General features: G+C 43.7%; 2 protein-coding genes across 3 annotated transcripts in view; one reads left to right on the top strand and one right to left on the bottom strand.

The window, feature by feature from the left end:
* Positions 1-870: 870 nt before the first annotated feature.
* On the top strand, positions 871-16,243 carry MSH6 (mutS homolog 6). The gene is made up of 10 exons (XM_054290154.1): positions 871-966; positions 2,490-2,692; positions 5,118-5,290; positions 6,451-8,995; positions 10,309-10,574; positions 11,083-11,200; positions 13,357-13,446; positions 14,040-14,194; positions 14,363-14,562; positions 14,919-16,243. The coding sequence occupies exons 2-10, from the start codon at positions 2,518-2,520 to the stop codon at positions 14,998-15,000; spliced, it is 3,804 nt and encodes a 1,267-aa protein (XP_054146129.1). The 5' UTR covers positions 871-966; positions 2,490-2,517; the 3' UTR covers positions 15,001-16,243.
* FBXO11 (F-box protein 11) overlaps positions 15,042-25,431 on the bottom strand; it is a 71,271-nt gene continuing 60,881 nt past the window's right edge. For both annotated transcript variants that reach the window (XM_054290155.1, XM_054290156.1), the window contains exons 12-23: positions 23,247-23,464; positions 22,844-22,929; positions 22,668-22,762; positions 21,512-21,634; positions 21,324-21,409; positions 20,858-20,934; positions 20,598-20,741; positions 19,579-19,689; positions 18,340-18,447; positions 16,967-17,075; positions 16,456-16,554; positions 15,042-16,378 (exon numbers count right to left, since the gene is read on the bottom strand). In XM_054290155.1, the coding sequence (XP_054146130.1) occupies positions 16,249-16,378; positions 16,456-16,554; positions 16,967-17,075; positions 18,340-18,447; positions 19,579-19,689; positions 20,598-20,741; positions 20,858-20,934; positions 21,324-21,409; positions 21,512-21,634; positions 22,668-22,762; positions 22,844-22,929; positions 23,247-23,464 (1,386 nt within the window). In that variant the 3' untranslated portion in view covers positions 15,042-16,248. The remainder of the gene's footprint in view (positions 16,379-16,455; positions 16,555-16,966; positions 17,076-18,339; positions 18,448-19,578; positions 19,690-20,597; positions 20,742-20,857; positions 20,935-21,323; positions 21,410-21,511; positions 21,635-22,667; positions 22,763-22,843; positions 22,930-23,246; positions 23,465-25,431) is intronic.

Below are 25,431 nucleotides of genomic sequence, written 5' to 3'. Positions count from 1 at the left end.
GCCTTAATGCCAGCATGACAAAACCTTTAAATATTTATACATTTTAGCAAACAAAGGCATTAATGTTGACTGGCTAAAAGTTACATAGTTCTCTTATTAATTAGTATTCTGTCTTCTGCTTATTAATGATTCTCTTGCTTCTCCTGCTAATTAGTCCCATACTCAGTCTTTCCCCTCTTTTGTGTGAGTTTCTTGGGTCCATGAGTTGGTGGTCACCATCTCCCCCTGCCAGAATTACATTTTACCCAACTGGAGCTGGTTCAGCACAGTTGCTGAGTTGTCTTTATTAGTTTCTTCCTTATCTTTGGGGTCCTGCCAAATGTCCTTGTGGCCCATAAATTCTGCATTCTTTGTATCCACTATCAGCTGCACATCCTTCTCCCCAGGCCTTGTTAACCTCCCCCGAGGTGGGAGATCACCTCGAGCCCTAAACCTTAACAAGGTAGCCCTACCCACAAGTAATTTGGGACGTCACTCAGGGATTGCTCGTCAGCCGCTATTTCAGGGGTTAAATCCCCTTTCCTGTTGACTAGGGTTGGAAGCACACGAAGATCACACATCACCCCACCTCCTTTCTCACGGGAATTTCCAGATATTCCGCGTTTTGCACCAATTGAGGCCAACAGGGACGCACGGGCCCGGCCGCTCCCTCAGCGTTTCCCGCCAAAGCCGCGAGCGGGGCGGGGCCGGGGCGGGGCCGGGCGCGCGGGTTTGGCGCGCAGGGCGGCCCGCGCTTCCCGCCGCGGCCATGTCTCGCCAGAGCACCCTGCTCCGCTTCTTCTCCAAGGCCCCGCCGGCCGGCACCGAGCCCCGCAGCGAGCCCCGCCGCGCCTCGGGGGAGCGGAATGGCCTGCAGGCCGCCGGCAGCCCCCCGGGCGGGGCGGGCCGAGCGGCGGCGCGGCGCGGCGAGAACGGCGAGAAGGGCGCGGGGGGCGGCGCGGCCGCCAAGGCCCCCAAGGCCGCCAGGTACCGGCGGGGACGCGGGAAGGGAGAGCGGGAATGGGAGGCGGGATGGAGCTGCAGCGGCCGGCAGTGGGAGCGGGACCCGCGGGGTGTCCGTGTGTCGCTGTCGCCCCGTGGCTGGCGCAGTGCCCGCCATTCCCTGGATACGCTGCCCGGCCGGGCCCGCAGCGGCCTGGGCTCCCGGCGGGACAATGGGACACCTGCGGGACGGGCTGTGCTGTTTGGATGTAGCGCTGCACGCCTGTTTAAATTTGCTTTCCGTGCTGTGTCACAGAGGGGCACAGTGGGTCAGGCTGGAGGGGAGCACAGAGGGACATCTGGCCCAACCTCCCCACTCGAGCAGGGTTAATCCGCTCGAATAGGGACATCCCGCTCGAGTAGGGACATCCCAGAGCACATGGCACAGGGCTGTGTTCAGTTTTTAGTACCTCCAGGGAGGGCGGCTCCGCCTCTCCGCCCAATCAGTTCCAGCGCACAGTCACGCACAGTCAAGAAACTCTTCCTTGTGGTCTGGTGGAGCTTTGTGCTCTTTGTTTCGTGTCCTCATGCTTGGTATTAACAAGGAAAGCCTGGCTCCATCTTCTTGGCAGCCCCTCATTTAGGTATTTATACATATTGATGAATACCTCATTTAGGTATTTATGCATATTGATGAAGTCCCCCTCAGTCATCTCTCCTCAGGGCCGAACAGGCCCGGCTCCCTGAGCCTTTCCTCTTAAGAGAGATGCTCCTTTCCCATTGTCATGTTTGTTGCCCTCTGCTGGAGCCGCTCCAGGAGCTCCATGTCTCCCTTGTGCTGAACACCACAAGTGTCCCCCGTGTCAGCGCACTGAGTGTCACTGGTGGTTGGGCCACAGCCTGCAGGAGTGTCCCAGCCATCATCTGTGCAAGTGTGGCAGTGAAATCTGTGGGAAGGAGGAGAGAGCAAATAAAAGCTGCCCCAGGTGCTTTGGAGTGCAGGTAGAGTTTTTTATTTATTCACTTTTTTGTAGCCTGAGGGGTTTTTGAAGTCTTGCTCTTTTCTTTAGGTGCCTGGTTGAAAATTAGTTTCTACAGGAAAAGGGCATGTAGTGACAAGGCGAGTGGGAATGGTTTCAGCTGAAAGAGAGTAGGTCTAATTAGATTTAGGGAAGAAATTGCTCACTGTGAGCTTGGTGAGGAATTGGCACAGGTTGGATGTGAGTGCTCCACCCGTGTTCAAGTGTTCAAGGCCAGGCTGGATGGGGGCTCTGAGTAACCTGGGATAGTGGGAGGTGTCCCTGTGCATGGCAGGGGGCTGGGACCAGGTGACCTTTAGGGTCCTTTTGAACCCAAACCATTCTGTGATAAAGCTCTGTCTCTGTGGGAATCCTGCAGAACCTGGAGGAGCAAATCAAAGTTTAGGAGAAGCGTTGGTGGTGGTATGGAAGAACTGTGTAATCCAGGTTGGAGGGCAAAATGCTCAGCAGCAGTGTGCAGTGACATTTGTGAAGAGAGCTGTTCCAGATGCCTGTGTTCCTTACATGACACATTTGTTTTCTCTGCAGTGCCTCCTGTGAATATTCTCCTGGGGACATGGTGTGGGCCAAGATGGAAGGCTATCCCTGGTGGCCATGTCTCATTTACAACCACCCCACTGAAGGGACAATAGTCAGAGGAAAAGGAAAATCCACTCGTGTGCACGTGCAGTTCTTTGATGACAGCCCTACGAGGGGCTGGATCAGTGTTAAGTACCTGAAGCCATATAAAGGTAAGAGATAGGAACAAAACTGTTTGGAATGGAAACATGCCACTTGTTTTGGAATTACAGGCTTGGAATATAGGATATATTATTCTCCATAGAGAAGAGCAGCAAAACCAAGAGTAGAATTGAACATGTTTTGTGCTTTGTAAGCTACAAGTTTTTGAGGGTTACAGATACATTTGTGTTTATACAGTTCTTGAAACATAAAACACCATGCCCTTTCATTTATTATATTAGAACAACTAATTAAGCAAACTTAAAGCTTGCTGATGTTTGGAGATATTTTCTTTTTTCAGTATAAAAATGATGTGAAAGATAAACCCAGTATTTCCACTTTTAGCCCTGAAATCCCTAAAGTATTAGGAGTGTCAAACCCAGTTTTTAAGCAGCTATTTAGGAACTGTAGTATGTCCAGAATTAAAAGGCTAGGCCCAGGATATTGGGTAAATATAATTAATTCTGCTGCAGTGTTTGTTCTCAGCAGTGCAGCAGTTCTGTAAATAAAATATATAACTTCAGAATTGAGTATTGGTGAGGGGCAGTGCTGGTAGTTACAGATCAGAGTTGGTGTTTGTGATACTGAAGAAATTACATGGCTAACTAGTGAAAATCAAATGTAATGAGTTAACATTTTGTATAATAAATCTCACCTTTTTAGTAAACATAATCTGTTTTCCCCTTTTTTCATGATTTTACAGTTACTGAAAACTAAATCATTGGCTGTAAACTGTCTTGTTAGTCAAATACTTCATATGTAGTACAGTATTTCTGATGCTCTGTAGGATTTGCTTGTGTCACTGAAAAAAACCTGTCACTGAATTTAAATAGTTTCTTCCTTTATACAGTCAGAGTTCCATCTTGTGATCATGTAGCCACATCTTTGTCTCCTCTGTACTTCAGTGTGCTGCACTTCAGCCATAGTTTTAAATTACAATGGTAATGTTATTGCTATGAGTGTTAGCATAATTTATTGCAAGTAAATTGGTCCATGGTTATATGTGTCTTTCCCCAAAGTATTTGAAAACAATCAAAATATTCTGAGAACTTACAGCTGTACTTAGAAGCAAATGCAGGTAAGGGAAATTAATCTATTTGCCAAAAGAAAATTGCCAAAATGAAGTTTAAACACAGATATACAGATTTATCACAGGAGAAGTGTTGAATGCAGAACAGATTAAAAATATTTAAAATATCTATTTGCTTTAAATACAAACAAAAAGCATTTTTTATATACAAAGGAAAAGTGTTAGAGTCTTTGGGTAAGAAAATGGATAAATTTCTTGGGTTGTGTTATTTTTTTGTACCTGAGTAAGTGCAGAGAGCACAGGGCCAGACCTGTAACAGGTGGACAGGAAGAAGTGAAGCTGCACAGCAGTTGGTTAAGTGAATATGCAGGTGTTGCACCCTTAAATGTGCAGCTCAATTATATGAGAAGATTTTTCTTCTGACGTTGTTCAGTCGCATTTAATATTAATGCAGAATATTTTTAGACTGCCTCATTGCATTTGGAAATCCAAAAGGGAGGTCTGGATTGCTAATGTGTTGCCTTTGTGCTGTTGAAGCAGCTACTTGTAACTCCCTGCTTTGTTACTGCAAACTGGGGGTTGATTGTGAGCCAGAATTTTGTTTGATTTGTTTCTGGGGTGTTTGGTGTCCTCCAAGTCCTCTGTCCTTGTGTGCCACTGGGTTAGAGCTGAAGCTGCAGTCAGCAGTGGTGGATGGAGGGGTTCACAAGAGTGGGGAAAAGGGCCTGAGATCAGTCTCTGGCTCTGGGTTAGTGTGTGTGCAGGTGGTGGCAGGAGGAGGAGGGAATGCAGCAGTTATTAATAGCAGGCTTTGTTCCCTGCCCTGCAGTGGCAGCCTGGGTGCCCAGCGTGATTGGCCATCAGCTAATCTGGCTGATGGGCTGGGCTGGTGCCTGGCTGCGCTCACAGCAGCACTTTGCAGGCCAGCAGAGCTCTCAGGGCTGTGCCACAGGTGGCTTGTGCCTAGAAAGTGAAGATAACTCTGGCTGAGCTTACGTGGTCACTGCCAAAACAGCCCTGTGGTCTCAGTCAGTCTGTCTGCTGCTCTGCCAGTGTTAAACTCAGTACTAACTACAGTGAGAGTGAGTCAGAGCTCAGCCTAGGAGTGCTCACATGTGCTAATGAGTTACAGAAATAGAAGCAATTCTTCAAGTGTTCATGGAGGTAGGCATTTCATTTGTGAGTCTCTGTCCTTTCCCCAGGGGTGGTTCAGCAGAATGAAGGAGTGATAGATTGCTGTATTTAAGATGTGGTGGGAATGAGTGGTAGCAGCACAGGAGTTTAGTTATCTGAATATGAATGCTAGTTGCCTGAATGCATTTAAAAGTGAGCTATGATCACTAGACTTAACAAATGTTAAGTCTAGCATTTAGCATTTGTTCTTAACAAATCTGTGTTTTTTACAGGTTCATCAGACAAGGAGACGATGAAGGGAGGTATGTTTTACAGCACAAAGCCTGAAATTAAGAGAGCCATGGTGCTGGCAGACGATGCCATGAGCAAAGATAAAACCAAGAGGCTTGAACTGGCAGTATGCAATGAGCCTTCAGACACAGAGGAGGAAGAGGAAGAAGTGGAGGTAAAATGTTTCTTAATTGCTGTCACTTGCAGAAATATTGCTAGAACTTAGAAGCTGTGACTTGGAGCTGAGCATGGAATATCCTGCAGTTCTCTGGTACAGTAATCACAGCTTATCTCCTCGTTAATCTTGCACACATATGTATCCATTTGTCTTTTTTTTTTGTACTGCTTCTGTGTTGTCAGGTCATATGCTGGTCTCTCATCTTTTCTAGTTGGAAAGACAAGTCTCTTTGGTGTTCTGTATGGTAAGGACTGACCTCAGAATCTACTCAACTTCTCTGACTCTCTTCACTCATCACTCCCTGGTGATCTACTTTTTCACCCAGAAATGCTTTTTTTCTGATGCATCATTTTATCTTCTCTATCTGCTATTCATAGTCCAAGTTGCCCTAAGTTTGATCTGGAGTTTAAGTGTATCTTAGTATATAAATTTATAGCTTATTGACTCTTCATCTAAGGCATCAAATTGCATTTTTGGAGCCCACCCTCATCTTGTGGAGTAGCACTAAAATACCAGTTCTTGCACTGCTAACAGCAGTCTTGATGGAGTAACTAAAAAGTGATGTTTTATTGTATTGTATTCATGTTGTGTTGATTCAGCTATTATTTCAGAAGCACCATGTGCCTTGAAATAGATTTCTTTGGAGAGGAATGGTATGGGGACACTGTCAGTGGGATGGTGGCTTCCCTTAGCTCATCTACTCAGTCTCCAGTGTGACAGTGCCCCGAGGGACAGGTGCCACTCCAGACATTGTGTTGTGTGCAGTGGCACTTTGTACTCACTGCAGTCCCTCTGCTGCTGGTTTTCCCTTAAAGTTTGAGGCTGAAAAGGCAAATAATAGAGTTGCTTTTCTTTCTCCTACATGTGCCATATTCTTTTTTTGTGCAGTTTAAATGCTTTGTTCATCAGCATCACATATGCACAGTAATGAATGAGTCTCTAAAGAACAGAAATAAGAGTGATTATGCCACTGGCCAGTAGAAGTTAGTTGTCCAGAAAAAATCTGGGTTCTGTTAAGGTACTTGGAATTGGCTGTGGCTCTGCTGTCTCTTGCTTGAAGCATCATAGGTACTGCGTTACTGCACATTTTTGCACTTCTTTATGCAGCAGTATTTGTAGCCAGAATTATCTACAGACAAAATAATTTATTTTTCCAGGAGATGAGTGAAAATGCATCAGGCAACAGTGAAGACTGCAACAGTGAGGAGGATGTGAAAAGCAATAAGCGGGTGATAAGCAGGGAAAGAGCTGTAAAAGCCAAGAGAAGGAGAGTGTTGGATTCTGACAGTGACCACGATGGCTCTGATGTGGAGTTCAAGCCTGATGGGAAAGAAGCAGCCAGCAGTGAGGAAGCCAGTAGTGGAGTGGATGAAAATGAGTCTTCTGACACAGAGACAGAGGCAGAGAGTGTTGCAGAGAGCCCTGTAAAAGTCCCTTCTAAACGCAAGAGGAGAGAGGTGAAAAAGCCTGCTAAGAGGAGTAGCCTGGGAAATGACTGTTCTGAAACACCCAAAAGAGCAGCAGCAGTCTCTTCAGATGCCAAGTCTAAGCTGACATCCTTTGCAGCACCTGAAAGTTTTGAATCTCAAGCAAATGCTTGCAGCGGCGGCGCTGGCGGCTTCTCGGCGTGGGAGCACGAGAAGCTGGAGTGGCTGCAGGAGGGGAAGAGGAGGGATGCGCACAGGCGGCGTCAGGGTGACCCTGACTACGACCCCTGCACTCTGCACGTGCCCGAGGATTACCTCAATAAGTGCACGCCGGGCGTGCGCAGGTGGTGGCAGCTCAAGAGCCAGAACTTCGACGCCGTGATTTGCTACAAGGTGGGGAAGTTCTACGAGCTGTACCACATGGACGCGGTCACCGGCGTCAACGAGCTGGGCCTCATCTTCATGAAGGGCACCTGGGCGCACTCGGGCTTTCCGGAGACCGCGTTCGGCCGCTTCTCCGACGTGCTGGTGCAGAAGGGCTACAAGGTGGCGCGCGTGGAGCAGACGGAAACGCCCGAAATGATGGAGGCGCGCTGCAGGGCCGCGGGCCACTCCAGCAGGTCTGACAAGGTGGTGCGGCGGGAGATCTGCAGGATCATCACCAAGGGGACGCAGACCTACAGCGTCATGGACTGCGACCCCTCCGAGAACCACAGCCGGTTCCTGCTGAGCGTGAAGGAGAACGAGGACGCGGCCGGGACGCGCCTCTACGGCGTCTGCTTCGTCGACACCTCCATGGGGAAGTTCCACGTCGGGCAGTTCCCTGACGACCGCCACTGCTCCAGGTTCAGGACTTTGGTAGCTCACTACACCCCTGTGCAGGTGCTGTTTGAGAAGGGCAACCTGTCTGTGGACACACAGAAGATACTGAAGGGCTCGCTGGTTTCTTGCATTCAGGAAGGGCTGACCTCGGGTTCCCAGTTCTGGAATGCGTCTAAAACACTAAAAGTCCTTCTTGAAGAAGGATATTTCAAGGAGAAGCAGAATTCTGAAAATGGATGTTCTCTGCCCTCTGTAATCAAATCTCTGACTTCAGAGAGTGACTCCCTGGGATTAACTCCTGGTGAAAACAGTGAGTTAGCTTTGTCAGCTCTTGGGGGATGTGTCTTCTATCTCAAAAAATGTCTGATCGATCAGGAGCTGTTATCACAGGCAAACTTTGAGGAATATGTCCCTGTGGATATTGCTACTGCAAAAACCACGAGTTCAAGTAGTTTGTTTGGCAGAACTGGCCAGCGGATGGTGCTGGATGGAGTCACCCTGATGAACTTGGAAGTCCTGCAGAATGGAACCAATGGAAGCACTGAAGGTACTTTGTTGGAAAGGATTGATTCTTGCTGTACACCATTTGGGAAGCGACTCCTGAAACAGTGGCTCTGCGCTCCTCTCTGTAATCCTAAATCCATCAATGATCGTTTGGATGCTGTCGAGGACCTCCTGGCAGTGCCAGATAAAATGTCTGAAGTCACTGAGTACCTCAAGAAACTGCCTGACCTTGAGAGGCTGCTCAGCAAAATTCACAGCATTGGGTCACCACTCAAAAGTCAGAACCATCCTGACAGCAGGGCCATCTTCTATGAAGAACTCAAGTACAGCAAGAAAAAAATCGCTGACTTTCTGTCTACCCTGGAGGGCTTCAAAATAATGAATGAAATTGTCGAGTTCATGGAGGAGTTCGCCGGCGACTTCAAATCCAGAGTCCTGAGGCAGCTGGTCACCCGCAAAGCCCAAAATCCCGATGGCCGCTTCCCAGACCTGAGCGCAGAGCTCACCAGGTGGGACACGGCCTTTGATCACAACCAGGCTCGGAAGACAGGAGTGATCACCCCCAAGCTGGGCTTTGACCCCGATTACGACGGAGCGCTGGAGGATATCAGAGCTCTCGAGGAGGACCTGCGCAAGTACCTGGATAAGCAGCGCAAGCTGCTCGGGTCCAAGTCCGTGCAGTACTGGGGGACGGGCAAGAACCGGTACCAGATGGAGATCCCAGAAAGTGTCATCTCCCGAAGCCTGCCCGAGGAGTACGAGCTGAGGTCCAGCAGGAAGGGCTACAAGCGCTACTGGACCAAGGAGATCGAGAGGATGCTGGCCGCCATGGTGAACGCCGAGGAGCGCCGCGACGCCGCCCTCAAGGACTGCATGAGGCGCCTCTTCTACAACTTCGACAAGAACAGCAAGGACTGGCAGACAGCTGTGGAGTGCATTGCTGTGCTGGGTAAGAGCTTTGCCTCCTTCTGACACAGTAAAGGTACCCCTGGGCTGCTGAAATCTGATCTAGGGAAGCTCGTTGCCAACTCTTCACTTGTTTGAAAGCTCCTGATTGTGGTAAAGGCTTTGAGAATTAGCAGTGATTCCCTGTTTCATTCCTGTTGCTAAATAGCAGGACAGTTGCTGGGCCTTGTGATGTTTGCAAGCTATTTCTTCATTCCTGTTATGTGGTTGTAGATGTGCAGCCAAGTGTTTCTCCCAGTTCAGTGTAGCCTGGTGGGCCTCACTGCTTCCAGAGCCTCGTGTGTGGATTAGTAGCTTCTTATTAAATGGAGCTATAAAAATCTAACCTGCTGGTAAGTTTTTTTTATCTGAGCAGGATGATTTCTGGCCATCCTTTAAAAATAGAAGTGCTCAATGTTGAACCTTGAAGAAGGTAGTCTACTAAGAAGGCTTCCCCAAATCCTCCTTAAATTTCTGGGATAGAACAATCTCCTGTATTCCCTTCTCAGGACTGGCATACTTCTGTCCTGTGGATTTTCTGCTAGGATGAGGCACTCTGGGATGTCTTTGTTCCAGGGAGAAATGAAAGCAGTCTCTGAATGCCACTAGAGCAGAAAAGGGGAGGGCAGGCAGGCAGGGAGTGTTGGCTGGGAATGGATTTGCTGGGAGAGCTGGGAAGCAGTCACATCAACCACACCACAGCTCAGGGCAAGTGCTGAATTGGTTCCCAGCAGGGAGGAATTCAGTGTCCAGGCTCAGCTGTAATGTGTGTACATAAAGCCTCTAAAATCATGAACAGTCTCATTGTGTGGGTGATAGCTTTTAGAACCTCAGGGCTCAGCTAACTGAGGGATCTTGTGCTGCTGCTTCCTGCTGGACACACAGAGTTTTAATATTTATACAGTTTTCCACTGGCAACTTTCAAGCAGAATTAGGATTCTTCACAAAGTAATTCACTGTCACAGAAGCTGATTTCCTCCTAGTTCTAAATGAAAAACCAGTGCAATAAATTATTGTTTTATTCGTGAATTTTTGAAATTAAATGATGTGGATTTTAAAGACTTTTGAACAAAAATAACTATAGGGGGAGTGTTTTTATCATGACATCTATAGAAATCTGGAAGGAATGAGGAAAGACACTGTAAATATTCCCACCTTTTACTTGTTCTGGAGTCCATCGTGGGTGTTTCCCTTATGAGGAAAATGGAATAAAATAGAAAAGTGTTTCTACAAAATTGCTGTTCAATGAGTAAATTAATTCCTGTGTATGAAGAAATTTGAAAGTGTGACTGACTGGAATTTCTCTTCATTTTCTAGATGTCTTGATGTCCCTTGCTCACTACAGTCAAGGTGGTGATGGACCTCTGTGCCGACCTGTAATCCTGCTGCCTACGGATAATGCTCCTCCCTTTCTGGAACTTAGAAATTCCCGCCATCCTTGCATCACAAAAACTTTCTTTGGGGATGATTTTATTCCCAATGACATCGTGATAGGCATCAAGGATGAAGGCAGCAGCAGTGAGGCCTCCTGTGTGCTGGTAACTGGCCCCAACATGGGTGGCAAATCTACGCTCATGAGACAGGTGATTGTCATGTGTCCCAGGCTTCCTCTGGCGTTTGGGAGAGGGAATTACAGGGCCTGGCTGTCATGGGGTCACAGGAGGTCCCAGAAAGTGCTCATGTTCAGGGAGATTTTCTGCTTTAGGGAGGGATAAGTTTTATTTGGCCTAGGAGAGTTGGTTGGGAAGAAGTGATAGAGTACGGTTTATCTTTTTCAAGTGACTTACCCAGGACTTGGCATCAGCTGGCAAAAGATGCTTCTGCAGGTTGAACAAGCTGAAACTAGAGATCAGCAGGGAGGTTGCTTTATAAACACTGCTTGCTGTGATAATTTGTGTTTTGAAGGCTTTCAGAGTAGTTCAGTCCTGCCAGAGCTGATGCTGCTGCAGCCTGGAGCTGTTAAAGCAGCGGGAAGCTTTACGTACTCCAGTTCCTGTTTTAGGGGAAACACAGCTTCGTGCCCTGGTTGTGTGTGTGGAACTGAAGCTGCAAACACCACTGCAAATGTTGCTGTCCCTGTTTGCTGTGCAGGCTGGCCTCCTGGTGGTCATGGCCCAGCTGGGGTGCTACGTGCCCGCGGAGTCCTGCAGGCTCACGCCCATCGACCGCGTGTTCACGCGCCTCGGCGCCTCCGACAGGATCATGGCCGGTGAGTGCCTCACACACAGCTGCCTGCACTGGGGGCTCCAGCTTCCTGCTCCTGCTTCCAGTGGCAAGCTGGAAAGGGAACAGCATTTTGCTGGGAGAGCTGTGCATTCTTCTCTGTTGTTGTTCAGAGTGGAGACAGGATTGTACTTAGGGTTTATTTTTTCATGTGTGCGTTCGTTCGATTTTTGACAGACTCATGGGATCACTTCCGAATGAATTTTAATATTAAAAGCCTAACTCCCAGCTGGATGCAAGTCTGAGGAATATCTTTGTTTAGAATTGATTATATTCTGCTCTCACTGATACCTTTTTGTAAGTGTTCTGAAATAGGACAGTGATGTTGGGGCAGCTGTTGCACAGGAGTTGTTTTTGTACCTTCCTGCAAGGACTACAGAAGTCCCTTGTTTCAATCATTATGTTTGAAATCTGATTTCTTCTGATGAGCAAGAGAGGGCAGATGTCCTTCTTGGAAGCAGTAGTTGACAGTTCTTGGGGTATTTTGTTCCTTTAATGGAGAGGAAGACACAAGTGGAGGATGACATGACAAGTGGAATGGTAAAGTCTGCCAGTGGTGATGGGCAAAGTGCCACTGGGCTAGAAAAATAAAATGATTGTTGTGCTAAGAGTAGTATCACTGCTCATTAAGGAGGGCACAGGTTTTCTGTGATCTCTCTGCTGAAAAATGTGGGTCAGTGAATATGAAAAGAGTTAAGCCCACTGAACTTGTTGCCCAGAAGGAATTTGGAAATGAGTCATTCCAAGTTCTTAATTAAAAAAAACATTGACACTTCCCCAAATCAAGGCTTTTCTTCTCAGCTAGAGAATGTTATTAAGGCTTTCTTTGCCCAGCTCGTCTCCATTTTGTTTAATTTCAGTACAAGAAGGAATCAAAAGTGTGAAAGAATACTTAAATGTTTATGGTAGAGATGAGTAGGGCCCTTCCTTCATGACACATAGTCTAGCAAAATGTGGCGTTTTCAATTTTTTTTCAGTTAACTGAGGACTATACTTCTGATTTGACATTTCAATTGTGAGGATAAGCACTGCAAAGAACGAGCTGTGAAATCTGTTCTTGATGCATTTGTTTGCACACTGTGTAGACAGGAAAGCACAGGAAAAGTTGTTCCACGGCAGTCACTTTGTAATGGATGTCAGCAGGACTTTTATGAAGTTATTTTTTTCAGTAATAAAATTTTAGGGCTTTATTTTCTGAAGAGAATAAATGGCCATTCTTAAATATTGTTGAAACCATTAAATCCTGGTAATTTCTTTAAATAAATGCAGAAAATCAGGATTGGTGGATGCTGCTTAGTAATTAATGTTAGAAAACTTATGTTAGAGCAAAGCAGTGCTCATGCAGCATGAGTACAGTAAAGAAATGCTTGCCTTTAATGGAATAAATTGCATTAATTGCTGCTACTTGTAATTATTTGTAATGATCTCCACAAAGAACAAGTAAATCCTGACTTTGTAAGTGTGGGTTTTTCACGTGGAAGGGTGTGAATAATTGTGTAATTCTGCTCATAATCTGCTAAAACCAATTTCAGGTGTAACTTTCAGGCTTTGTATTATCTGGGTTGCTGAAACTCCCGTGAGATGCTTGAGCCTTAGCAGCAGAATATTCCTTTTGTCATACTTCATTCAAGGAGAGAACATACAAATAAAGCCTTTATTATCCAGATAGTTCCCTCCTGACATCACAACCAAACCAGTAATTCCAGTCTCTCAGTCTTTGATTTTCTGCTTGTTTTTTTTTCTGATTGAAAGCCACACACACCTTCAGCCTGTCCTGTGCATTCAGAGCAAGAAAGGGACAAAAATTCTCCCCATTGTAGCATGTGCCCCTCTTTTTGTCCAGCTATTACTTTTGACTGGTGCTATTAAAAGTAAGCAGGTGTGTTGGCCTGAAAACTTAAGTAATTGTGCTTGTGCTTATTCCTGTACTCTAAAGGAACCAAAACTTGTGTTTTCTGGCAAATGGGAACCTGCTGTTTTCACAGTGGAAAATGTGTGTCATGTTTTTGTTCATCTTCAGTTAGCTACTGAGTTTCACTTTAGTTTAACCAAATTCTAGCACAGATTAAATGAGGTTTTAGTTGTGGTTCTCAGATCTTTGACTTACTTCGTGGCTTTCTTTTTTGGTCATTTCCTTTAAAGGTGAAAGTACCTTCTTTGTTGAATTGAGTGAGACTTCCAGCATTCTGCAGCATGCAACAGAGCATTCCCTTGTTCTCGTGGATGAGCTGGGTAATTAGACTGTTTTGTAATAGATGGAAGCTAAATCTGTGGGATGAAAGACTGGCTGCAAGGTTTTTGGGCTGTCTGAAAGGCAGCCAAGTACACAGGGCCAGTTTCACCATAATGATGCTGGTGTTTAACTGGTGTGTCAGCCTCTCTAACATGAACACATCTTGGGTGCCCTGGGAACTCATCACCACCTCCCACCCCCAGTCATTATTACCCTATTTCCAGCTGTGGTTTCCTGCTTTTGCTTTGCATAATTACTTGCTGCAAACCTCAGGAGAGCAGAAACATCTTCTTTCTGCAGTGCAGAAGAGGCTGATTGTTATGGGGCCAGCACCCAGGTCCCCTTCCCCTGCTGCTGGTGGCTCTCACCCCTCACTGCTGTTTGCCTTGCACACAGCGGGGAGGGGAACAAACACACACTGTGGGGTGTCTGTCTGTGTGTCTGTCTGTCCAGCAGCACGCGAGCTGTGGGCTGACTTTACGAGTGTGCCACGGGTGTCAAACACACACTGTGGGGTGTCTGTCTGTCCAGCAGCAGGTGAGCTGTGGGTTGGCTTTACGAGTGTGCCACGGGTGTCCCGTTGTGTCCGCAGGCAGAGGCACGGCCACGTTTGACGGCACGGCCATAGCGAGCGCGGTGGTGGAGGAGCTGGCGCAGAGGATCCGCTGCCGGACGCTCTTCTCCACTCACTACCACTCCCTGGTGGAGGACCATGCCCACAGCCGGGCCGTGCGCCTGGGACACATGGTATGTATGCCTGGGAGCATGGGCTTCTCCCTGCTGGGACTTTCCTGCTCTTCTGTGCTCTTCTGCCCTGAGAAATGGCTGGTTTGGGAACAGGACATGGTGTCCCATGCCTTTCTTAGGCTGCAGGTCAATTTTGCAAACTCTTAACTTGTGGCTTGTTCTTCCCAGGCATGCATGGTTGAAAATGAGAGTGAGGATCCAAGCCAGGAAACAATTACGTTCCTGTACAAGTTCATTGAAGGAGCCTGCCCAAAGAGCTATGGCTTCAATGCAGCAAGACTTGCAGATATTCCAGAGGAAGTCATTCAGAAGGGGCACAGAAAAGCCAAAGAGTTTGAAAAAGCAACCATCTCACTGAGAATATTTAGGTAAGGCCTAGGGTTTCTGTATCTAAGTTACAAATGGCTTATAGGAACCTATTTTAATATTTGGGCAGTGGCTTTTGCTCAGTCACAGCACAAGGGGCAGTTAGAACTACTTTTGTGAACATCAAATGTTCACAGGGAGGGAGGGAGGTACTATGGGAGGGCAGAGATGCTGAGCAGTATTTTAAGCCTTGGGTCACTGTGCCAGTCTGAATTTGCACACAGAGGTGCTGTAGGGGGGCGTGCTGGCAGCCTTTACACCAGGCCCAGCATCCATGTCTCCTAAAGCTGTTGCAGGGATGGCAATCTCAAGCTCTGGCCCTCAGTGTCCCTGTCACTAAAGGTGGTTGTTCCCCCAGGTACCTGTGCCAGGTGGTGGATGGAGCAACCTGTGACGCAAACGCGGTTCGGAAACTCACGGCGATGATCGACCGGCTTTAGGAACTCGCACGGGTTTCTCAAGAAGGTGGGAGCAGACAACATTATGATCTAATAAACTTTATTTTTTAAAAATGACCATTTTTCCATTGTCTTTCCTAGGAAATTAAACCCTTTAATTCATACCTACCCTCTACATAATGGTTATTGAGTACTCCACAATATATTAAGTCTAGATGTTATGGTACATGCATACACTTTCAGGCTGTTGATTACCCACTGTCACCAATACACATAAATGGAAAAAAGCTATGAAACTGTATAGGGCTGTATATATACTTGTCTCAGCTTCATTAGAGCAGGAAATTGCTGTGATTTCCAGCAGGTTATGTAAGTAATGTCCAGACTGTTCAAAAAAAACTATGAACAGAGTAAAGTACAAGACTGTTTTGAGGAGACTTTCTACTGTGTACTTTAAAACATAGTAAAATTTCTTTCACAAAACTTAGTTACATGGGTACTTTGTTTTATAGTGCATTATAGTCTAGGAAGTCTCATTAAAACACTCGCTTTTCTTTCTTTTGTTAGGGTGGTTTGAGTACAGACTATTGCTGGGGCAGGGGAGGAGATTATTCTAACTTCAGAGGACACCAGAAAAATTGCTGGATATAATTTAAGATTAGTGTTTTCTCTTTCATAGAAAGAACGTACATACTGGGACATGAGTACAGTTACAGCAAGTCTAGGTGTGCTAACAAAACAGGACACATTCAAGTACAATAAGTTTTTTTGCTTGAAATTAGAAACAAACTACATGAGATTAAAGCATTAAAATCATATTTCTCAATCTGAATAAATGTTAAAAAATCAAAAGAAATGCAGAAGTGCTAGCTCACATTTTTACCATGTTACAAAAGCGATTGGTACCCATGTCCATAAAGGCAGCAACAAAGAATGCTGCTTGTCTACAGAATAGTACTACTGCAAATTGGACTGCGTTTCAATGCTACTTGTAAAAACACCAGCTCTCAGAAGTTGGTATCTGTACAAAATTGCAGCTTATTTTTCTTCACTTCTGTCCCTTCAAAGTCTTTGTTTACACAGTAATGCTAAAACGCCCAGTTCTGTTATCCTGAGTCAACATATTGCCACTTTCTTTTTTGGTAGGTTGAGCTCCATAGTGTCAACACCTCACACATCCGCTTTAATACAGTCTCTTTCTGCAGAAATGGGCAAGTGTAACTTCCTCCAAAAAAAAAGTTTTAATAGTTATGATATTAGAATGGCAGGACTTTCTTTCTGAAAAGGAATTCAGTTGTGCTGCAATGTATTAGATTCTATAGGTGGAGCAGAGTCATATAGTGTATCTGTATCGTGTGTAGGCTCTCCGGCGAGCGTACAGGGATTGGACAGTGTTCCAGCACCACAGTCACAGAAAAACCTACAACACAGAGAGACAGCTCTTAGTGCCCATGCCCTCCTGCTCTGGGAGCAGCCCCACCCTGCCTGGGAACTTACCTATCATGTCTAATGAATTCTACGTCGTGTCCTTGATGGCACTTCTTGATGCAGTTCACACAGATGGCGTTACGGTCTGTGGTGTTGCAGGTGTGACACCTGGAGGGAAAAGCAGCACGTTAGGCAGGAACCAAAACCTGACCAGCTCTCAAGGGAAGGGCTCCAGGAGGCTGGAGGGCCAGAAATGCACTGAAGAGGTGGCACAGGACTGTGAAGTTTGAGAATTTTACACAAACTTGGATTTCACAGCACACTTTTTGTTACTTGTGTCACAAACAGAGTCGTGCTGTGCAACACCCTGGGCTCAGGTTACAGAAACAATCTGCTTTCCTCAAGCCCAAAGTCAATTCCAGAAAATGGGAGCTTATTTAAATCCTCTTCTGTTGCAGCTGAGGAAGAGCACACATTTGTGTGTTCACCCAGACCCAGCAACTGTTCTAGGGGCCTTGCAGGAAGAGAAAGGCTTTCCAGTGAACCCCCTTTCTGTAGGTGAGGGGAAGGAACCTGTTACCTGTAGAAGTCATGCATCGGGTAGCTGGTGTAGCTTGAGATCTTATATAAACACTGGCCTCTACTGACAGCTTTCTCTATGGCATCTTGATTGTTCATTATTTTGTTATCTGTTGGGGGAAAAACCAGACTAATCACATCTGCATCAATGACTTTTTTCCTTGATGCACTGAAGCCAAGGGCCTATTAGGAACAATTAGTTCTATACCTACATTTCAGCTCTGGCATTTAAGAATATAAAATCCTCAATGCCCACGTGCCCAGAGTGCCATGCACTCCTGAAGCAAGTAACACTGTTCCTCTTTGCACACATGGCACAAAATACCTGATAGCCTCCTCTTAAATACTTCTTTTGAACTTGGCTGTTAATAAATGCTTAGAGAAACACAAGGCCTCCTAGCAAGTGTAAGTTTGCTGCTAAGGAGCCTGAAACCCAATGTTTGAAAGCCTCTCATTTACCATAAGGCCATTTACACATCCCTTAGAAAGAGGAAAAGGACAGCTCTTTCTCCAGGAAAGTTTAGGAATAAAGTACTTTCCAACACAATGGAAGTGGAAATTAGGTCTGACCAGCTCCAGTACTTCAAAGATGTGTCCAAGGTACAGCAAATTTCATAATCCCCTCTGTTACTCAACTACCTGATCTTCTGTCTAGTCCCAAAGTGCACCTCAAAAAGTTTTGCCCACTCCCAGCAGCATCAGAGCACTGAGTGATGTCATTGGGAAGCAGGGAGCCAGAGTCTGTGTTTTAAGAGGCACAAATCTTCCACAGGAAAGGGTTCAACAGCTTTATGTACAGCAAGTACATAAAACTCCTGCAAACTGAACCTTTTTCTTAAATAACCTCCCTGAGCTATCTGGCATTCAAACCATCATTCCCATCTCATCCCAGAGGATCCTGTCTCATGCACACTTCCCCACTATACAAGGTAATTTTATGTATGTGAGCTGTTCATATTTTCTGAAAATCATGTTTGGGATTGAAAATGCTCATGCTTTTAGATCCTAAAAGGCAAGGAGGTGTATTTCTTTACTGGACACTTGTTTTTAATTATGTGAGAAAAAGACTTTCCATTACACTGAATCAGAACTGGAGTCTGAGATGGGCCAGAGATCAGGAACTGGTTCAAGAAGTGACTTTGAGACAGAAGAGCTGATCACAGTTTTAAGGTAACAGCAAAACCTAAAGTTACCTTTGAACCCATCTGTTTGTCTAAAAATCTTAACACAGCTTAATGTGGCTCATAACCTTCAGCTGAAACTGAGTCACAACTCTGCTTTAGGTGGTACCAGCTGTACAAAGGCTACCATAAACCCACGAGCCAGCAGCACCAAACAAGTGACCAAACACAAGCCAGGAGGACTTGGGCTCACCTTTCATCGTGACATTGACACCAGATGCTAGAAATAAACCTCCAAAGCGGTTGTTGAAAATCTGATTGCCTTCTAATGTTGCAGTCGCATGATTTGTTATTTCAATACCTTGAGTGGGTCAGGGAAACAAAGGAGAGAAAAGAGTGGCAAAGTTAAATCCCTGGTGTTTGTGCATTTATACTTCTCTTGTCATCTACAGCTTGCTTGCTTGGTTTTTTTTAAGCCATCATAAACTCAAGGGGAAAAAAGGAAAATAGCTACAAAACTGCACTGTAATTTGTTATAAAACTGTTCAAATGCTGCTGTTGAATCCTTTCAAAGAGCTACAGCTGGCATGCATGATCTCTGGGAGGAACAACACACTACTAGTTTATCTGATAATAAAATGGTACTATGATCATGTTCATTTTTAAAGGGGATATTATTTTTGGGCGCTTAGAGCTGTCATCTTCATGTACATTTGAAAGTTCTTGTGCACATACCTTACCCTTTTTAAAATATCTTTTTAAAAAAGTTCTCAAGATGGGCACCTAAAATTCATTTCTTTAATTCTCAGCTTTTATCAGTAACCCGTGTCTTCCAAGTCATTTGTCCAGGACTGCTCTTGACAGCAACCTATCCTTCCCCCCCACCACACTGAAACAACACCTTTAGAGGCTCTTCTCAGAAAACTTGCTTCTTCTGAAAGAAAGATGGGAGAAAACTCAAGAATGCAATTTTAGTTGAAATGGAATGGAATGCAAGACGGATGAAACTGTGATGATTAAACAGTAAAATCGCAAAAAATCACTGTTAAACATTCTTCATCTCTTTTGGAGAAAGAAATGCTCATTTTTACAATTTTTCAACTTTGAGGAGTGAGAAAGTTGAACTTGAGATGCAATTCAAATCTCTTTAAAATGTGTATTTGCACAGTTTCCTAGGTTTTAAAGCAGTGATAAGATATTCATACCAGCATCCAGCACATCAACTATGAATATATCCTAGACAACTTTACCAATTGCTTCTAAAATAAAATAATGAAAAGTATTTCACAAAAAACGACAAGACAGAATATGTGCCATTTCCCAACATGCTGTAAATATACCTTGACTACAATTCTCAAATGACTTTTAGAATACACTGAAGGATATCCCAGTATCTTTTAAAACATCTAAATACCATGGGGTAAAGAAACTCTGTGTAAGTTTTGTGAAGAGCTCACTCCAAGCTTCCAAATTTGATTTAAACAGCACAAACCTGCAGCAAAACCATCGAATATTCGGTTTTTCCTTAGCACAGGGTGGCTGTTGGTGCTGATAAGAACACCAGCTTGAGCATTCCTGAAGATATCATTCTCTTCCAGAAGACCTATGACAGACCAACAGATGTTACATTTGAGCTTGGGAGCGTTTCCTGATCTGTAACCTTTCTGTGAAATATTTTCAAAGGATCTTATGTGTCACAATCCTGTTAATAACTCCTTTCATTTGGAGAATATGCACCAGTAGCACTGACATCAGTGATACCAGTTTAAAATAGTTCTCAGTGTATAATTTTGGAAGTGTATTTTTTCAGTACACAGCATGGGATTTGTGATCATAGGCACCACTGCAGAAAACTAAATCTTTCTGCTTTCCAAATTTTTCTTTAATTTTTCTAACACCTCTCTCTTCTTGTCTTCTAAAATGAACAGGCTGCCAAAAGCCAAGCATTTTTTTGTTATAGGACAGGATTACTTTAAAATGCTGAGTTAAAATTAAAGCTCACTTAGAGCAAGTGATTATCTACAGAATATCAGAAGTTGGTATCAGGACACACAGCAGTCAGGGGATTTCAGACAGGGACCACTTCTCAATTTACAAGTGTACAAAAGATTCCTTAAAGATCTGTGGGGTTTTTTTCCCCTGAATCCTGTACACTCTGGCAGAACCTAAACTGCTCAGGTGCATGATTTTGGCTACGTGACTTGAATCCAACACTGTGTTTCAGTCAAATGGCAAAGCTTAGAAAAGCAATTGGGATAAAAGGACTGTCCTTAAGCAGCAATCTAAGAGTTATCTTGGATGAGATTAATTACCTCTCTGCCTCCCACAGATTTCAGTATTACTAATGTAATTAAGGCTAAAAAGCATTAGGGTATGTTCGCTATAACTATTTTATCACTCCAGAAGACAAGAGCTGTGTTTCTAAAGAGCACTTTAAAAAGAACACTGCTTAAACTGAAATTTAACTCTTATCCAGAACATTCAGTGAAAAACAGTAAGGGAAAAAGTTACCTCTTCCCCCATTAAATATACAGATGCCTCCATCTCTTCCATCATGGATTTTATTTCTCCTTAGTGTAGGATTACTGTCTGTTTTAATCCATACACCAGCCATTGCATTATCAAAAATTTCATTGTCTTCTATAAATCCAAGCCCTAAAATTGAAGGAAGAGTGGAAAAAAAATTAAAATCAAAAAGTATCATAAATGAGAAGATAATATAACACCACAGACCACAAATAATTCTGGATAAACATGAAAAACAAACCTACCAGAATTATAGACAAGAATACCACCATTCTGACCACCCCAGATTTTGTTGCGTCTGATTTTGGGGTTGCTTCCAGTTCTAGAGTGAAATGTAAGCAAAGAAGTAATTTAAAAGTCACCAAAAATAAATCATTTATAGTCATTTACTATATCCCAAGGCCAAACATCTCAAATACTTCTAAAGAAGTGCCCCATGGATCTCACTGCTTAACAATCTTAGTAAAATATAGTTCTTTCCAAACATGCAAACATCATTTATCTTTACAGACTTCAAGGGCCACACATTCCAGTCAATACCCAGGCTGTATTTTTGGTAACTTTCTTGTAGGTTAAAGCAGAGGGTATTCAGACATACTGGATTTCAAAAAAGTTATTTTTATAAACAAAATGACAAGAACAGCTAAAAAGACACAATAGAGCACATAACAAGCTATGTCTGTTTTGGCAGAAAATCAGAATAAATGTTACCTTATCTGAACCCCTGAGTACATGTGATTATAGATGTCATTGTCTTCTAACACGCCATGTCCATTGTCATAAAAATAAACTCCAACCTAACACATCAAGAATTATATTATTAGTTCCAAATTAATGAGGCATAAAACCACAGGACTTCCTTTTCTGTGGCCCCCTTGTAACCACAGAGCAAAACTCACTTGTTTCCCACTGTGTATTCTGTTTCTCCTCAAGACTGGAGTGCTCCCTGTTGTCACCCAGACTCCAGCCAATGTATTGCTGTAAACTTCATTTTCCTCAATCACACCTTGTCCTTTTTCATGCTAAACACAAGATGGTTTAAGAGTTCAGAAAACCTGCTACACACCAATACTCTTTTTCCTGCTCTACCCATCCCTCCCACCCCTGGTTTCTTTACTGCAGCAAAATAATTCCTTTCTATTTGAGTAAGCTTTTTCAACATTAAAAAAAATAACAGCATATCATGATTTTGAATATTTGCCATGAAACAAAGAACAGCCTGCATGTAAATCATTCTGTTTCAAGGCTCTGCAGTGGTATTTGTGAATGTCTGCTGGCTGTTGGTAGGAGAAGCGCCTCCCCAGTGCTGTGCACTCACATGAAGGCCCTGGCTTGTGGTTCTTAAACCTACACCCAGCTCTGTCCCCAAGATGGACAAAAAGCTGGCATGGCTCTCAAAGTCACCACGTGTCTGGGCTCAGAGGTCAAACAACAGTTTTCTCAGTCAGGGCAAGAAGCTGTTCTGGGTAAATTTACTCAATGAAGAGATGAAGCTGCACACTTGCAGCGTTAGCTGGACCTTAGGTAACCTCTGGCAGAAAGACAGACACATATTTCTGAAAATCTGCTATTGCTTAAGGGAACCTGACAGCTCTTTCAGTTCAGTTAGCAGAGCTTTGCACACATTGGGAATTGGGCTTTATTTCCCACTTTTTCAATACAGCAATTCCAATTTCTATCATCCTGAAGGCAGTAAAAAAAAAATCTTCTCTGAGCTTAGTGGTAAACACATTACAGTCCAAAAGAGCTGAACAGACTTTTTTTTTAAAATGATGACATATTACTATAAAAACTAAATCTTTTCAAAAAGCTTTCAACCGTGCAACGATAAAATTCTGTAATCTATCCCATTTTAAATATTTTACTCTGTAATAAGAAAAATTTAGTGGCATTTATAAAAACCTTAGTCTTTTAAATAGCAGCACCAGCTTCAGTTGCTTACCATGAACCTGGTTTCTAACATAAGAAGCTCAAGCATTCTCAGCACAAACATTCACATAGGGTACTTTCCCCTTTATATTTCTAAAACAGAACACAAGTCTGTGCTGCACTTACAACATAAATTCCTCCATGTTGACCATCATGAATCTTGTTGTGTCGAACGATGGGACAGCTGTTTGTTCGGATCTGTATTCCTGCTAATGCATTACCTGCCAACAAAAGTGGTATTTAATACAACTTACACATTCATTTTTCTCAGAAATCAATATGCAGCAAGCAAATCAGCTTACCATAAATGTCATTTCCTTCAATAAGGCCTCTTCCATCACCAAAGATATAAACACCACCTTGATTCCCATTAAAAATTGCATTCCCCCTAAGAAAAAAAATCAACATTATGACATTATTCTTATATATTGTACAATATTAGATATGTATGTAGTGGCCAGGACTGTACCCCATTCAGATTTAAAATAAAGAACTTATGTTCTGTTGCTTTGAGAAAGACCCACCTCTGAGTGCACACACAAATTAAAAATGCAGTTCAACTGAGCACAGACAGAAATTTCATTTCTACAGATACAGGAATATTTACAGCTCCCCATAATAAAATAAATTAACATGCACTTAATCCCATCCCTATCAAATCTCTCCTTCTTCTACATAGTGAAATAATAATGAGGAAAACAATACCTTATTGTTGGGTCACTGTTTGAGGTAATCCAAACACCTGCAAAATTGTTTGCATAGATTTTGTTCTCTATGAATTGTCCTCTTCCTTTTTCATGCACATAGATTCCTCCAGTCTGGCCGTGATGGATTTCACACCGCACCACCGTTGGGTTGGCATATGCTTTCACTTCAAAGCCTGCTATCCTGTTTCTATGGATGTTGCAGCTTTCAAAATAACCCTTAAGACACAAAACATGCAGTTTTCTGTAAAAGTCCTTTTTTAAATGAAGGTTATTCCCTTCCCTTTAAATTCAATCCTCATTTAAAAGGAAACAGTTCCAAAACTGACAACATGTAAGTACTTATATAGCTAATTAAAACAACTACTGACACTATATAATTTCATTTTTCCAAAAATAAAATACTGTTTCAAAGACACTGTGTTTGCACTGCTATTTCTGACTGCTTATGGAATACCAAGAAAAAATGGCAACTCTAGATATAGCACATTGAATAGGACTCAGTATCAGGTTTCCTCAGCAGCTACAAGGATCAGACTCCTTTCAAAGGCCAGAAAGTCCAAAGGCCCAACACAGAAAGGACAGTGCTATGGAGAAAACTACCTGCTTGTTTACAGGCCAGGAACTGTAGACATTTGGCAAAAATTTGGTTCCTTTAGGAAAAAGTGTGTTAAATTTCTTTGAAACAACTGATCAAAATAAATAATATGAATGTGGGAAGTCAGTAATTTTTCCAGGGTTGGATTGGTCTGAGTGGCCAAGTGGTACAATTTTTTCCTTTTTCTCTTTTTTAAAATGGTGTACACTGAGACACTGACAGTAGCAGCAGACTTACAAGACAACTGTATTTAAACAAGAGCATTATAAACAGTATTGCTGTGGGCAGGGAAAAAAAAAGGTCACTGCACAAAGCCATGCCAGGCATCCTCCTTCCATGCCAACCACAGAGCAGCACCATGAACTGGCCCACCTGAAAATTCATCTGGCAAAAGAATTGTTTCCTGCCTGATGATCTCTCCAATTCTACTTCCAGGGCCTTGCTAAGTAACTGTGTCAGCCCTTTCACAGCATTTTCCTGACATGGTCCTGGAACATTTTTAAATTCAAATTCAACCTATTCTTAAGGTGAACCTCAATGGTATTTCATGCCCATTTTGCCCAAGCAGAAGAATAGAAACTAAACTGGAAGACAGGAAGCATTTCTCATTGGAGAGGGTAGACAAGCACCAAGTGATGTGCTGTAATTTGTGGATGGCTTAGATGCAAGTTCCTGAAAGCTCTAACCCAAGCCTGTCTCCAGCAGCACCATATTTCCTGTAGCCACCTAAATTAGTTATTTAGACCTGCTCAGCATGAGACTTGTTATACTTGTGCACTAAAAAAACCCCAAACAACAAACAAACCCCAAAAACAAATCAATAAAAAAACCCAAAACCAAAGCAAACACCCCCCCCCTTCAAATTCCTGCTACTGCTCAGAGTAACTGGATTCCACGCTCACATGATCTACTACCAGGAATGCCTCAGGCCTGGAGTTGCTACTACCTATCACGTGGAAATTACTCAATTCACTGCCAGCCTAGGCAGTCAGCACCCTGTTTCACTGAGCTGTGAATTGCTGTGGGACTCCATCAAACACTGATTACAAAAAAAATCAGAAATACATCCAGCTTAACAAGGAAATCACGGCAGGATGCTCTTCTCCCTGCTCTGAGGATTGCAGTCAGGAAAGGCAGTGCATGGATTAAAGATTCTCCTAAAAAGTGCCAGCCATGTGTACAGCCTGGCTCCTCAGACTCCTCTGGGTAACAAAGGAAGTCAAGTGGAAGATGCTTACACATTCTGTAGATATTCAGAGCAGAATTATGTTTTTTTCAAGAACTTTGAAGAAATCCAATCCTAAGTGAGTCAAGATGGTTTCAGAGTTCTCAAGGAAGCAACACACTAACAGACAGGGAAATCCAAAGATCTCCTCAGAAATATGCCTTCATGCCAACAGGAAGTCTTTTGACTTCTCATCCTGAAAGGAATCACTTCTTTTCCTCCTAATTTTTATTTAAAATGAAGCTTTAAGAGAAACTTATCTAAAATGACAATTTGTTATATAAAGGCAAGCATGATTCTCCTGATAGAATACACAATTTTAATTAAAATATTACTAAACGTGGTCTGACATATTTTTAATTA

The sequence above is a fragment of the Melozone crissalis genome, unplaced genomic scaffold (genome assembly GCF_028551555.1).
Source record: "Melozone crissalis strain CALT ecotype California unplaced genomic scaffold, PUWL_Pcris_2 ptg000081l_1, whole genome shotgun sequence".
Classification (NCBI taxonomy): Eukaryota; Metazoa; Chordata; class Aves; order Passeriformes; family Passerellidae; genus Melozone; species Melozone crissalis.
Note: the sequence above shows the minus strand (reverse complement) of the source record. Positions and strands in the feature narration are given on the sequence as shown.